Below are 14,044 nucleotides of genomic sequence, written 5' to 3' on the forward strand. Positions count from 1 at the left end.
GCAAAAAAACAAATTGCACGTGCAGCAAACTTATTTTTCTAATTAGCAAAACAAAAAAAACAAATCTGCACGTGCAGCACGCTTTTTGTCTTTTTTTGCGTTGTTTTGCACAACTACAACGCTGTTTTGTAGGACTAAAACGCCTGACTTCCTAGTTACACATTATTTTTTATGGAGGAATTGTCGTATGTGCTTACCCAATATTTTGTCTCCTGTGTTCTTCGCTTTTATTTTTCACTGGCGCTCATTTTCACCTTACTGGCCGCTTGCATTTCTCATCGCCTCACAGCCGCTTTGAACTTTCATGTTTTTCTTCCTACAAAATTCGTCTCTTTTGTTTTCAATCACTCGCTCTAGCTCTTTCTCTCAAATAACGTCGAAAAAGACACGACTTTTCTATTGTTTTTTCTTTCTAAAAGTCCGGGCAGTCATGCGATTTCTTTCCAAATAGAACCTTGAGTTGCATTTTGGTTGCCATACCTGTTGATTGAATTATTTTACATTAGTATGCCTGTGGTGCGGACGGACGGTCGGGCGGGCGGGCGGTCGGTGTACGGTCACGTGATTACCAAATTTTCTCGGATGGGTAGTTTACCTCATTTCTTTAACCATGGTGCTCTGCTGCGCGCGCTTCGCGCGCGAGAGCTCCGCTATTATAGTCATTATTAACAGCACACGAGACGTAGGTTAGTGGCCTGGACAGATGTTGGTGGTAGTCACTCTGTATGTCTCGAAGAATAAAAAAAAATGAATATCAGTGAGATACAGTCAAAACTGCATTCAATAGGACCGAAATTAGAGTCGAATCTTGTGACCGATTTTGATGAAACAAACAATTAGGTTTCTCAAGAAAAACAGTAAACATGCGATGCCGACCAAAAGTTAACAGTTATTAGAACACTTAAGTTCTGGCTAAAAGCAAATTCCTGTAAAAGATGCGTTACAATGTTAGTCCACGCAAAAACAAGAAGTTGTACAATTTTCGGGAAAACAAACTTTGTATCGCTAAAATACTTAGGGGAACAACTTTCTATTCCAACTGATAACGGCGTGGTAGTCGCTCGCTGATCGTTATTAATCCACTCCCGAACTATAACTAAATCAGCTATCCACAAATTATTGACAGAAATTCTCTACGGCATCGAGAAACTAATTTATATCCGATTTATAGACAAACACTAAATAACGAACATTTTTCACTATAACTACCCATCAGCAATACATTCTATGCCAAACTTTGCGGTTCTTGAAGGGGAATCAAGACACGACTCGAGCGCCAAACAACAACAAGCAGCCATGTTCGTGTCAGACATCCTTGAGAGACATGCTCTTTCACCTCGTTCAGCGAATCAGTCTCCGCTTTAAATCACCAGATCTTTACTTATTTTGTACACTTATTTTGTAAGGTCTTTGTAAAGTCTTGCTACCATTTCAATCTCAAGCAAGCTTTCAAAGTGAAGAATTTGGTTCCTATGACTATGCACCACAGTCGCTGTCACTGGTCGCGTGCTCTTTGTCAAGTCAGCGGTCGCGCATGCTCATGCAAATCAAAGGTTTGTTTATAAATCCAAGATGGCGACCAAAAGAAGGGTTTGAGTGGCAAATTTAAAATTCGATTTACAAAGTGAAAGCTACTGTTCTATCCTTGCTATCATGCAATTTTTGTGATGCTTTTTACTTAAAGATGAAGATTATTCAAGTTTCGTTTGTTCCCCTTAATTGAGCCATACAACCCCCTAGCTGATGGACTATCTGCTATTAATAAATTTCGCGTAGGAAATCATCGACTTCGTATCGAAACAGGGAGATATACTGTATCCAAGACTCCCGAATACTTAAGAATTTCAGTGTTCCTTATGTCAACCTAATGAAGTTGAAATTATAATTCATGTGGTTATGTTCTCTCGCACTCTTAGTGATAGGCTTCGCAACAAATTTTTTGATGAAATCATTAAAAAAATATAACTTTTTTAACGATTTAGATGTAAAAGTAAAACTTTTGTGCCTATTTAACAATATTGATCCACTTATTTGTAAATCAGTTGCGGCTTTTATTTTTGAGATTATGAATTGGAGACACTATCATGTAATTTCAAAACTAACTTAACCAATTAATTAATTATTTACTTTTTTTTAGACAGTAGGTAATGCCATGTATGTGAATGGCAATACCTTAATAAATTGTTGTTGTTATTGGCAAGCTTGGCAATTTATGACGCCAAAAATGTACTTGAAACACGAACTAAAATATTCGAAACGCTCTAGTCACGTGAATGATAGCGTCATGTCCCTCTTTTTGTCGTTAAAAAATTATGATAGAACATTATTTCCCTGCAAACTTTCGCCTCTCTACACTTCTCCGGCTAGTCTCGCGACTTTTTCGCTCATTTTCATTAACTCGATAATGAAATCTTGTCGCATGATTGATGACGTCATCATCCTAGATATGACATGGGAAGATATTTTATAGCAAATGTTGGGTTGTTGCGGTTTGACATTCTTCTAGGTATAAAATTGTCAAAGTTATAAATCTTTTTGAAAAATGCCTCAAAGAATTCTGGGAATTTTTTTTTTATTTTAGTCATAGTATACTTTTATAATTATTATTGCTTATTGTTATTGTTACTTTTGTTATTAAAATGCATAAACAAAACCAAATTGGGATCTCTAGAGATGACTGATAACGTTTTCGCATTATCTACACCCCTGGTTCCTAGAAAGCTTCCAGGCTGCCTCTTATGAAACATTCCAAGTTAATATTCAGCTTTATTTTAAAACATGAAAGGTAAGCATATCGTATCTTATTTTTTATTCATTTATTTATCTATTTTTTTTTCTAGGTTCAAAAATGATGGGGAAAAAATCTCGTGAACAGCTCCTACGTGAAAATCTTTTGTTCCTTCAAAAAACAGCAGTGATCTAGCCATGTCGTAAGTATTAAATTTTGAATCTACATCGAAGGTCAACGACAATAAACTTCGCTGTCATCATAACGAAGGCAGTTATAGTTCAAATATTACCGACTTCCTGTACTATCGCGAATGAGTAGCTTAGGGTATCAAGAACTATCAAGGGCGTTGTTTATTTGTTTTTTTCTTTGAATTTTGTTGTGATCGCTGTCCGGCGATCCGTAATAAAAAGGAATAGGAGGGGCGGCGAATGGTAAATTTGAAACTGCAAAACTGCGAGACCCGCCAGAGACCTTTTAAAAGCAAAAGTTTTTAATGAGAGCCCGATTATATAACTGACTCTCATATGGCGAGAGGCCGCTATTTAATCGAGCATACAATTCGAGCTTATTCCAGGTCTGCGTAAAAAAGGAACGAGAAGAAGAAGGGGAAGGGGAATGTTACCCTTGAGCAAACCATACGCCAACCCTAACAGGCCAATACTAAGTTGAATGTGGCTCGTTAATTCACATGATGCTGCATACTTCTGACAATCCTTGAGCGGCAGCACCAATTGCGGTACCTGCTGCTTCAGCCATGGGTGGTAAGTCGGGTCTAAATACAGCAGCAGCTGTACCAATTGCGGGTGCTATTGCTGCGACAGCTTTTAATCCCCTCTGTATGTGACTTGATGTTTCAACTTTTCGTTGTTCCTGATGAGTCTCAGTTATCTTTTTCTGTACACCTTCCACAGCCTCTGATCTCAATTTAATCATCTCTGGCACTTCATCCAAATTTTTGTGGCATATAGTTTCCTCCCCTTCATCACTGGTTTCTTGCTTCAGCTTCTTGGCTCCCTCAAACTGGTCATCTGTTTCCTTAAGCAGTGCCATGACGTCATCTGTGTGTCTTTCACTCATTTCGTTTAACAAGCCTTCCATTTTATCCCTGGGCAGTTCCTTGGCATTTTCTTTAAGAACCTCCTTCTCTTTATGTTGCTTTGCAATCAAAGCGGTCATATTTCTTATCAGTTTCATGTTTTCTTCGTTCGATTTTTGCACTTCCAGAAAGCGCTCCTCTAAGGCTTGGTTGTCCTTGATAGAGGCCTCTCGTTCTTGCTCGGCTTGTTTCATATTTGCTTCCATCATATTTTTCATTTGAACTCGCTGTGCTTCCAGCTCACTGCGCATCTGCTGCTGATATTGTACCCTCTCTTTCTCTAGCCTGGTGATCAACATTTCCATCTTCAAGAAAAGTAACAGAAAAGAAAAAAATATTAAACGGTTGAAAGTCATTAGAAGTGAATACAGCCAATCATTATCAGGCTAACGGCTGTCGTCATTTATACACTAACCACTACAATATCTTTTCAAATGCTAATTCAAATAAACGTCCTTGTTGCAAAAAAATTCATGCCCCATCTTGTCCTTGTGCAAAAGTATTTTTGAACGTTTAATTTTTTAGGCTGTGAGTGGTGAGTATCAAGGGACGCGAAACATGCGACAATCGAAGCAGTCCCTCTTTTTTTCTGAGTGAGTCTAGCCAGAAAAACCGCGAGAAGAAACAACAACAGGTGCACATACGAGAGTGCAAGACGGGAAAACCTATTTCCACTCCCAAACTATTATCCAATGGAAAAATCAAAATGAAACAAACACGTCGTTTCAGAGGTCCACAACTAAAAGGTTAAGACTTGGTGTCAAGCCTGCCAAGCTTAACTTGCGCAAGGTATGGGACACACGTTTGCATTGGCATACCCCAGGTTAAGGTCCAATCTTTTCTGTGGCCTGTCTGTTCATAAAGCAAATGGTGCAAGGTACGAATCGTTTTTTTGGATAACAACAAAAAAGAAAGAAAGAAATAGACAATGAATGTGATACCTCTTTTTTGTGATCTTGATTTTCTTGCTGAAGTCGCAGCTGTTGTTCCTAAAGTAATCACGGTAATAAATCAAGTTCAATTGTCTAATTATCTGTCAGTAATTCTCGATTATTTTAACACAAAATATTTCTGTGCAAGAATGTCGTAAAGTTAGATTGCGATGGAAAATGAACGTAATTCGAATATATTGAAAACAGTCGCTTAGTAGTCACTGTAGAATGCTAACAAGACCAGGGCGACTTTGTAGTATGTACTTCTGGATATAAACACTCACGATCAGTTTGTTTTAATCTGGAGCTAAATTTTGAGGATAATTATTTCGGGAAAAAAAGGGGGCCTTATCCAAATTTGTCAAATGAGTTACCCGCCCCCTCCCTCCCAACTTCCATCTCTTACAGTCCTAGAATAAGCACACCTTGCTTCTTACATTCACTTTCTCTGTTGAAACGGAAAGGATATAACGAGAAAAACTTCCTTCTATTCCTTTAAACTCTGACGAACCTGCATAGCTAACATCGAGAGCAGTCCATCCATGCTTTTTTAAAATATGGTTTACTATAATGTGTCTTTAGTGTAGCAATTTCATCCAAAATGTCTCATCCGACTTTGTGGGCAATTCACGATCCACAACTATAACGGCAAGAGGGAAAATCACAAGGTAATCCTTGTGAAGTTTTTAAAGTTGTTTGGTTGATTCACATTTTTTTTTCCTCTTCAAGCTTCATCACAGAGTAGTAAACCTCTAGTCTGTAGACTTACCGCAAGTCTCTTTCTCTCTCGCTCTTGATACGCTTTTGCTCTTATTCCTTGAGCTGCTTTTTCATCAAAGTTTTTCATCTGTCGCAATATTTCAAGGTACTGCTTTGTTTCCCTTGCGAGTTCCTACAATAGTTGTTACAATCATTATAATTTTTTTGTTCTCAATTGTGTGTTTTTTTTTTTTTCAATGCGGACTTGTTTTGGACCCTTGCTTCTAAGCTAGTCTGATTCTATAAATCATATGTCAAATAATCGTGAGTAAGCAAGAATGACAGTCCAATTCAAAAGCAATCTTTTGCAGAAAAATCCTGCATTAGGTTTTCATAAAAATGACTTAAACCGTTTAAGGACGCAACTTTTCTACCCACTGTCGCAGCCGCAATAAAGAAACAAAAAATACAGTGAACAATGTGTCCCACGGTTTGAACACTGCTGCCTACTGAAAATTAATGTCATTTGGCCAGAAACGGGAGGTTTTTCGGGTCTGAATTCTATGGAAATCACGCCAATGAGCTGACCAACGCACATGAGCAAGGACATAACGAACTGGAAAAATAGAACAAACAAAAACTAACACAACAATAACAAAAACAATATGAGACAAAATAAAAAAAGGACAAGGAAAAGCCATAATGCTAATCTTACCCCAGAACAAGCCACAACAAGGTCAAATGCGGCATGAAGTACGTTTAACCGTGACGAAATACTTACGGGTTGGAAATCAAAAAAAGTTGCTGCGATCACATCTTTTGCTCCAACCGCTTGTCCTTCATAGTCGTCTTTGATGCGATGGTATACTCCAATTATGTCGTCGACAGACAAATTTGATCCACCATGCCCTTGTAGTTGACGAAGGATTGGATCCAGGTGTTGTTGTTTCAATTTAGACAACAAATCATAACAGAGTTCTTTGGTCAACCGGGTATTCTCAGTCTGCCATTCAGTCAACTTCTGGATTAACGATTGCTGAATAAAAGAAGGCATGAAAAGAGAAGAAGAAATCAGACGAAATTCTACGTGGAGCGTTAACAAAAAACTACTTCCTGAGAGGCAAGAAAATGTGAGGGAAAATCGCAACATGTTAGATGAAATTCAACCATGATATGTACATACACTGTAATGTAGACGTTATTGCTCTTATCTAGTAACTGGAAAAAGCATCTTGGCATAGCTATGAATCACCTTTATTCACGTATCATCATCATCATCATCATCATCCAACATTTTTATCATCATCGTTATTATTGTCAAAATCATTACAATTATCATTATTTTTTCGTTCATTTCATCCCCCCAATCGCATTCCTTAAAGATATCAAAAGGTTCATTTAAACCTTACCTTTAGCAACCGTAAATACTTTTCAGTTGTTATAGTGGATATACCAGTGGTTTCGGCCATAAACTGTTGCTGACACTCTTCTAGCGAATCGCTATGTGCCTCGCGAATTTCATCATTGTCGCACGGGAGCTTACTGGACAAAACCTCCCGCATACGAGTGTTGTAAATATCCAGAGCTACATTTCTGGCGTCGATACATTTTGTTTCCACGAACGTCTCCCATGCGGACTGCACGTTTGGAACAGCACCAGGAGTGTTAATGGCTTCCACGTACAGAGTGATCAAAGCAGCAAGTCCTGTCATTATTTAGTGAAATTTTTCTCTTCAGTTAGTTTTTTATATATATATATATGTTTAGTTATTTACTACTTACAAGGTAAAACGATCAGAGAAAAACAGCTGACTACAATGTCAAATCTTTCCTAATACGGTAAAAGCAGTGCACAAATCACAAGTTTGAACATCTCGCTTTGTAAAGCGTATTCTACACTTAAGGACATTTTAACAGTCTAAAATACCCTGAAAAAAAAATCGACTCAAAGAACTCTAGTTTAGAGCAATCACTGATTCTTACGATGGATACTAATTTACTCGAAACATATGAAGCATACACAGTTTGCTTTGTATTCGTTAGGTACTATTTGTGATGAAATTATTTTTATCCCCACGATATGTAATTTCCATGGACATTCTTTGTAATTTGTATTTAATTGTGTTAATTGGTTGACTCACTAAGTGTAGGAAAAAATCAAAATGAGGAAGTAGCCCATCAGGGTATGAATGAAAAGTTCAAATAACGCATTGTTGTTGATATAAATTCAACAACAAAAGCACATTCTGGTTCGTATCTCATCCCACTGATATAACCAATATGCCAAATGATTTGCTGATTCTTCACTCTATACTAAAAGTATAAAAAGACCTGTTACCTTCTCCAGTCACCAGCTGTCCATCAAAGCAGCTGCGTTTTGGAAACAGAGTAGACTTAAGCAGGGTCTTAAATTCCTCCAGTTTCGTTAAGAATTGAGGTCGTACTTGACTCCTATTTTCGTTGAGGGTTCTCATTATGTCCTCTTCAGCCGTAGGTGGAGGCAAGTAGAAGGCTTCAAAACCAGAAAAGTAACGCAGAATGCTCTCCGCTACTTGCTGGCTTTGATGGCGAGATGATGACAATGGTGCGGAATCTTGGTCTCTAAAAACCTACGAAAAGGGAAAAAAGGCTGAACAAACCGGAATGAGACAGCCACACCCATGGATAGGGAAACCGGAAACAGAGGGCTAAATTTATGACAAAGCCTCGAAAACAGCTCGATCAACGCTATAAGCCAAGGGTTAAATTTTTGTTATGATTTTATCGATCTTTTTCATTATAGGTTCCCGGTTCAGATTATAACTGCATGCTGTATGATATCATAATTAAACTGGTAGAATCTCGGAGTAAAGACCTAACTCATATGAAAAACTCCACTTACATTTTTCTGGACCTTTCAGCCTTGTTTATATTTCGGCGTACCCCGGGTTAAACTTCACCATGTTTTGACGAACCAACCCCGTGACACAATACATTCGATTGGTACTTAACACACATTTTCAACCACTTTACAACAACTCCATTGCCTGATGTAAATGTTTTGCAATTTTCCCGCCTTACCTTTTTTAAGAAGTAGTCTTTCAAGTCCTTGCAATCACGTGGAATAGCTTGCGTTACATCTCTCAGCAGCCAGAGGAAGTAAGGAAACGTTCGGTGAAACATCTCTGTTTCCTTTTGTTTGACGTAAACCCCTTGATTTGATCTAACTTGGATTCTTTGAGACAACTTTGTTATAAAACTAGTTTGAGTTAAGGAAAATTATGCATAAGAGTTAATTTCTTATATTGCTATTTTCTCACTTCCGTTTCAAAATAATAATAATAATAAAAAAACTCCCCTTCAATCTCCCTCCTTTTCAACCAACTAGTGTAGTATACACTCGTCTTTCCAAACAAGGAAGGTATCATGAAACAAAATAAAGACACAATGAAATGTCCATTAATGAGAGCTCTACACTTTTTTGTACTTTTTTCTCCCCCTAAAAAAGCACAAGCAAACAAACAAACCAAGCAATTACTCAAAGAGCAATAAGAGAAAGAATAAAGAAAAAAAAGGGTTAGTAAAGGATACCCTAGTCCTTCGAGATCACGTCTCGTGGGGACACCTTGTGAGTTGTAAATAAGCAGGGAAGCTAGCAGTACCGTCAAAGTGAATATTTGATTATCATCGTAACCAACACTGGAAGCAGCGTCGACCCCTTCTGAGTCTAGTAGCACCACCGTGAATTCCTGGCCATAGGAATCCTAAAAGTAAAACAGTGGAAAATAAGGGTTTTTCCATCAGCCATACGTCGATACAATTTACTGTCCAACAGAGAAAACCATTACAGGTAACATCTGGAATAATTTATAAGGAATGTTGATTGTGTAGTGATCTGAATAACAATAAAGTTTAGGACAATTGGATGAAACTAAATCTTACGAGCTATGTTTTTTGTTTTTGTTTTTGTTTTTGTTTGTGCTTACCTTGTATTTCTCTGGTACAATCCACAGCCATATTCCCATCGTCTCTACAACCATTTCATGTCCAAGAGGGAAAACGTTCGGCTGATTAAAAGCTTCGCTTAAAATGTACGACTTTCCTTTTCTGTATGGACCGGCGATTGACACAACGCACACTGGACCTACAAAAGAGTGAGAAGCTTTTCAACAAGAAACATAAAAGCCATACGAATTCCTACACAAACCATGCATCGCACCATTAATGATTATTTAGCCGCGTGATGAAGATCCTTCGTTTTTTATTGTCAGGAACCCGAAGAAAGTATTGAAAAGTATTGTTTTATTTTTCAAATAATATATCATTATGACCCAAGCTGCGCGTAAACACTGCTTTTTTTTTCTTTTTTTTTTTTTTCATGGCTACGATAGCGTTCGCGCTCTGATTGGCTGCCGAGCGGGCAAGATTTGTATGTAATGACCGGGCATTAGTGGTTAGGTGTCCAAGGCATATATAATCTGTGTTTAACTTGATAGTGGACATCCGTGTTGTGGTCACTTGATAGCTGTCAAAAAGTCTATGCCCTGACCAGTGTCACATGACTGTACCGCGGGCTCAAGTGCATTGTTTATTGAGATGAAGTATTTTTAAAGTTATGTGCTGACCTGTTACTGGTTTTAACTGATTGCAGGCTCCATTACTTCCGGTGTTTTATATTAATAGTGCTAAAAAAAGCCATATAATAAATAACTTATTAACCTCGTGTCGTCCGTTTGGTCACTACGGCGACGTCAAAGCCTCAGTCTGAGACTTCCCTGTAATGACCTCACTTTCGGTCAGTCAGTTGGTTTATTAAAAACGCCGGCAATCCATGGTAAGAGGCGGTCACGTACCTTTCACTTCCCTGAGCTTCTCAATTGCTTCCTCAACCACATACAGCGACGAGCGCTGTTCTTCTGTTTTCGTATACTCACGGGCTTGTGAATTCCACTTGCAGTTGTTTGGGAGACAAAGAGGAATTGCTTTCCGCTCATCGCCGATGCTTGTACACGCAGTCCCTGTTTCTGCTAATGAAAAAGTGGTAACTCCCTTGGTATTTTTTGCCTTAAAAATACAGCCGAGCCTCCACTATCGGTTACCTCTCTACAACGGTTACTTTTTCTTTCTTTTTTGTCGCGGCGAACATTCCATACGCATTTTTCTTTTGTTTAAACCTTTATAAAACGGTAACGCCCACTAAAGCATGCCCCCGACTGCCAAAATATAGCTTCTCGACAACGGCCAGTTTTTTCATAAGCGACTGATGAAAAAGTCTAGTATGGTCTTGAAATTTGATCCGTATGAGGCGTTGATGATTAATCGCGGCAATCGTATTTTGATTGTGTTCAATCAGAAGCATGCTTCTGGTTCCATTTATACTGCTGCAGCAAAAATACAATTTTCTACGATACTTATAGCGAACGTTGCGAGCCTTTTCTCGTGTTGTCACATTTTGACACAAAACATTAATTCAGTTTTTTTGTGAATTTTATATCTATATATTATATATGCTTTACTGGACGAAAAAATGGATTAGCACAAATTTGCTCCCTGCAAATATGTCGCAAAATTGTGAAAGAAGAGGTGTGAATCTGGGGCTAAGATGGTAAATGCCACTGTTGCCTAGTTATTTACACCCCTTGTTTTTTGGTATGCAAATCTGGTATTTACCGTCTTTGCCCTATATTTACTCCTCAGTTTTTACATTTTTGCGACATTAATTATTTGCAAGGAGCAAATTCCTCCAAATCCATTTTTTGTCCATTGACTGGATTACCATTAATGGAATACAGCAAGCATAATCAAGGTAGCACAATAAACATGTACTTCGTAAAATATAATTGTCATATTTCACCCCTTAACCCACCCTACCTTCCCATAACGGCCTTTTCCCCGCCAAAGTGGCCACTTTCTTCTGTCCCCAAGGTGACCGTTGCGAAGAGATTCGACCGTACTATTTCATAAGCCCGCACTGGTGCTCAAAAGTTATTGTTACGGTAGCCAAGAAACATTGATCGACAAAATAACCATTTGGCGACGAGCATCCAACGAGACAACCTTTATGGTGATCATTCAATTCGACGCACAAAATCTTACAATGCCAGGAGCCATATTCGGGATAGGAGACGGCAAGTGCAGCTCCACGCGGTAACAGAGAAATAGATCGTTCTCACTGACACGCAACAAAAAATTAAATTGGAAACCTTCCAGTGGAAGAAGCCAAGAAAATTACATGCTATAAAAGACTAATATATAAACAATTTATTGTTTTTATATTATATTATATATTATATTATTATTTATTGTTTATATATTGTTATCGTGGCCCACAGTTTGTGAGTTATTTGCCGAAACGTTTCACGCACAATGGCCGCCGGAAATCAAAGAAAAAAACTGGAGTTCACGTTTTCTATAACGGCTCTTTCTTTTCACTCGAGAACTAGCATACGTACGCATAAACATATCTTCTAATACTTGAAGTGGCTATACTGCTAAAAATCGAGAGAAGAGACTTTTTTTCAACGAGACAGCTTTCCTATTTTGGTGTCACGCACAGTGAAAACTCAAATTGCTCAATTTTCGAAATGAAACATGCTACGGAAATGGAAACTTGTACAAAGATTTACTTTTTGTTTATCTTCAACCTAGTGTAATTAAGAATTCGTAAAACCTCGTTATTTTGACTTTACAATTTAATGTGCTAATTTAAGAACAAACGAACCGCGCCACTCGCAACCCTTGCGCGGGAAACCGCAAATTTGGGCGGCTCTAGGATGAATTTCAGAAGATGGGCGATCGTCTTGCGACTTTATTTGAGTGCTCTCTGAACTTTTCAAGTGCTTGGTACCTCGATATACAATGCATGCACAGTGAAAAAACGAGCCAATGTTATATAGACATTAGAAGAAATACGTTTATTGCAAAATCCTCACCGGCAGTATATTAAATAACTGACTTATTCAGGAAAGAGATTGCTAACTGCATTTAACACGAAAGTTTAATTGAGGACACTGTTTTATGGCGGCCCAGACTGCTATTTCCAACTGATGATCCGAGCCACGCTTAAGCCTGACTAGTCTGAGCTAGCACTCCCGCCCTCTCTGGCCGGGTTTCTGCACGAATGAAGGTAGGACAAATGTACGAATTTATATACATATATTAGTAGTAGGTGGACTACTCAATATGAGTACATATGGATTTTAATGCAAATTTGTTTCGTAGCCCAACAGAGTTGGTCCACTCATCAGTTGGTCTACGAAACAAATTTGTATTAAACTCCATATATACTCACACTGAGTAGTCCGCCCACTACTATTACAGCTCCTTCATTGTAGAGCACTATCCTGGATTCAGCGGTGAACATCACCTGCATTTATATTTTTTTTTTTTCAATTATTGCGTGGAAAATTGCTAATCCAACTAAATAATATTGCTTTATTATATACATACTGAGAAATACTCACCAAAAAGTTGTGTTGTAAATTTTGATACGCAGATGAGTTCAAGCCAATCAGAGGAGTGAACTATGCTTTTCACATGTGAAAAAAAAATGATACTTCCAATCAGAAACGCGAACGATGTTTTTTTCACATGTGAGAAAAATGATACGTCCAATCAGAAGCCATAGAGGTGTGTGAGTTTTGCGCCAAAACTCCTGCCTTTTCTTGCAGCTTGCTGAGCGCCGCTTCGCACACATTCGAGGAGAAAAGTTTCTTCTCGCTAAAAAAAGTGAAAAACATGTCAGAAATGGAGCGGAATAGTTTCGTTTGTTTCACTGTCGATAAAGAAAACTGTGGAGAGCCGGCGAAACAACAGCGGAAGGGGAAAAACAGAACAAGACGTAAGCTTATGTTGTGCTTTTTGTCGGAGCTACTTTGTCTTCCATTTATAAGCTTAAGCTTATATTAAAACCGGCCATTTTACTTAAATTCACCCATTTTCAATTGTACATTCAGAACAGTCATTTATGTTTTTAAGAAAAGTTTCTACTAAAAAGCTGATACTTCGTTTTCGCTGTTATTTCGTGGTGTGTAGCGGCAAATTTAACCATTTTGGTGTAAGGAGAGATTTTCCATGAATTCCCTATTTGCCTCGAATTTCATATATAGCTTTCAAATATTCGCTTTGACTTTGTTCTCAGTCGTTCATACAGAATTGGCACAAAGAAGTTTCTGAGCTCCGCAAAAAGGCTCGTGCCATTTTACTTTCCTTTGCTTCATTTGCTTTGTGTTCACTAAGTAATAATCATAGAAAAGCCAACAGTTTTCGTTAACGAACAAAAGTAATTATATACATTTTACGTCAATGTTGACTCTTGAAAGAATACTTAATTTCTTAATAATGGTTCATTTGACTTCAGTCTATTTTTCGTGATTTAACTACCAGACGACATCTATTCATAGTAACGTCTTTTGATACAGGTGTACCTCGTTCTAATTGCAACTTACTTATATTTATTTGCAAAAGTATATTTCATTGAGTTGTTAGTTTAAGAGAGGTGATAACCGAATTTTGGATATGAAAGGTTTTGCTGTCTTGTAATTTTAAAAATAGATCGGTTTTTGTTTAAGGTGAAAACCTCCAATTAGTCTGCGCTTTTCCTGTTTA

General features: G+C 38.0%; 1 protein-coding gene across 4 annotated transcripts in view; it reads right to left on the minus strand.

The window, feature by feature from the left end:
- Positions 1 to 2,841: 2,841 nt before the first annotated feature.
- LOC140928850 (guanylate-binding protein 6-like) overlaps positions 2,842 to 14,044 on the minus strand; it is a 30,054-nt gene continuing 18,851 nt past the window's right edge. For all 4 annotated transcript variants that reach the window (XM_073378652.1, XM_073378651.1, XM_073378653.1 and 1 more), the window contains 10 exons: positions 10,291 to 10,464; positions 9,424 to 9,581; positions 9,029 to 9,201; positions 8,519 to 8,696; positions 7,797 to 8,067; positions 6,868 to 7,163; positions 6,240 to 6,494; positions 5,529 to 5,651; positions 4,769 to 4,816; positions 2,842 to 4,132 (listed from right to left, as the gene is read on the minus strand). In XM_073378652.1, coding sequence (XP_073234753.1) covers positions 3,416 to 4,132; positions 4,769 to 4,816; positions 5,529 to 5,651; positions 6,240 to 6,494; positions 6,868 to 7,163; positions 7,797 to 8,067; positions 8,519 to 8,696; positions 9,029 to 9,201; positions 9,424 to 9,581; positions 10,291 to 10,464 — 2,393 coding nt within the window. In that variant the 3' untranslated portion in view covers positions 2,842 to 3,415. The remainder of the gene's footprint in view (positions 4,133 to 4,768; positions 4,817 to 5,528; positions 5,652 to 6,239; positions 6,495 to 6,867; positions 7,164 to 7,796; positions 8,068 to 8,518; positions 8,697 to 9,028; positions 9,202 to 9,423; positions 9,582 to 10,290; positions 10,465 to 14,044) is intronic.

The sequence above is a fragment of the Porites lutea genome, chromosome 2 (genome assembly GCF_958299795.1).
Source record: "Porites lutea chromosome 2, jaPorLute2.1, whole genome shotgun sequence".
NCBI lineage: Eukaryota > Metazoa > Cnidaria > Anthozoa > Scleractinia > Poritidae > Porites > Porites lutea.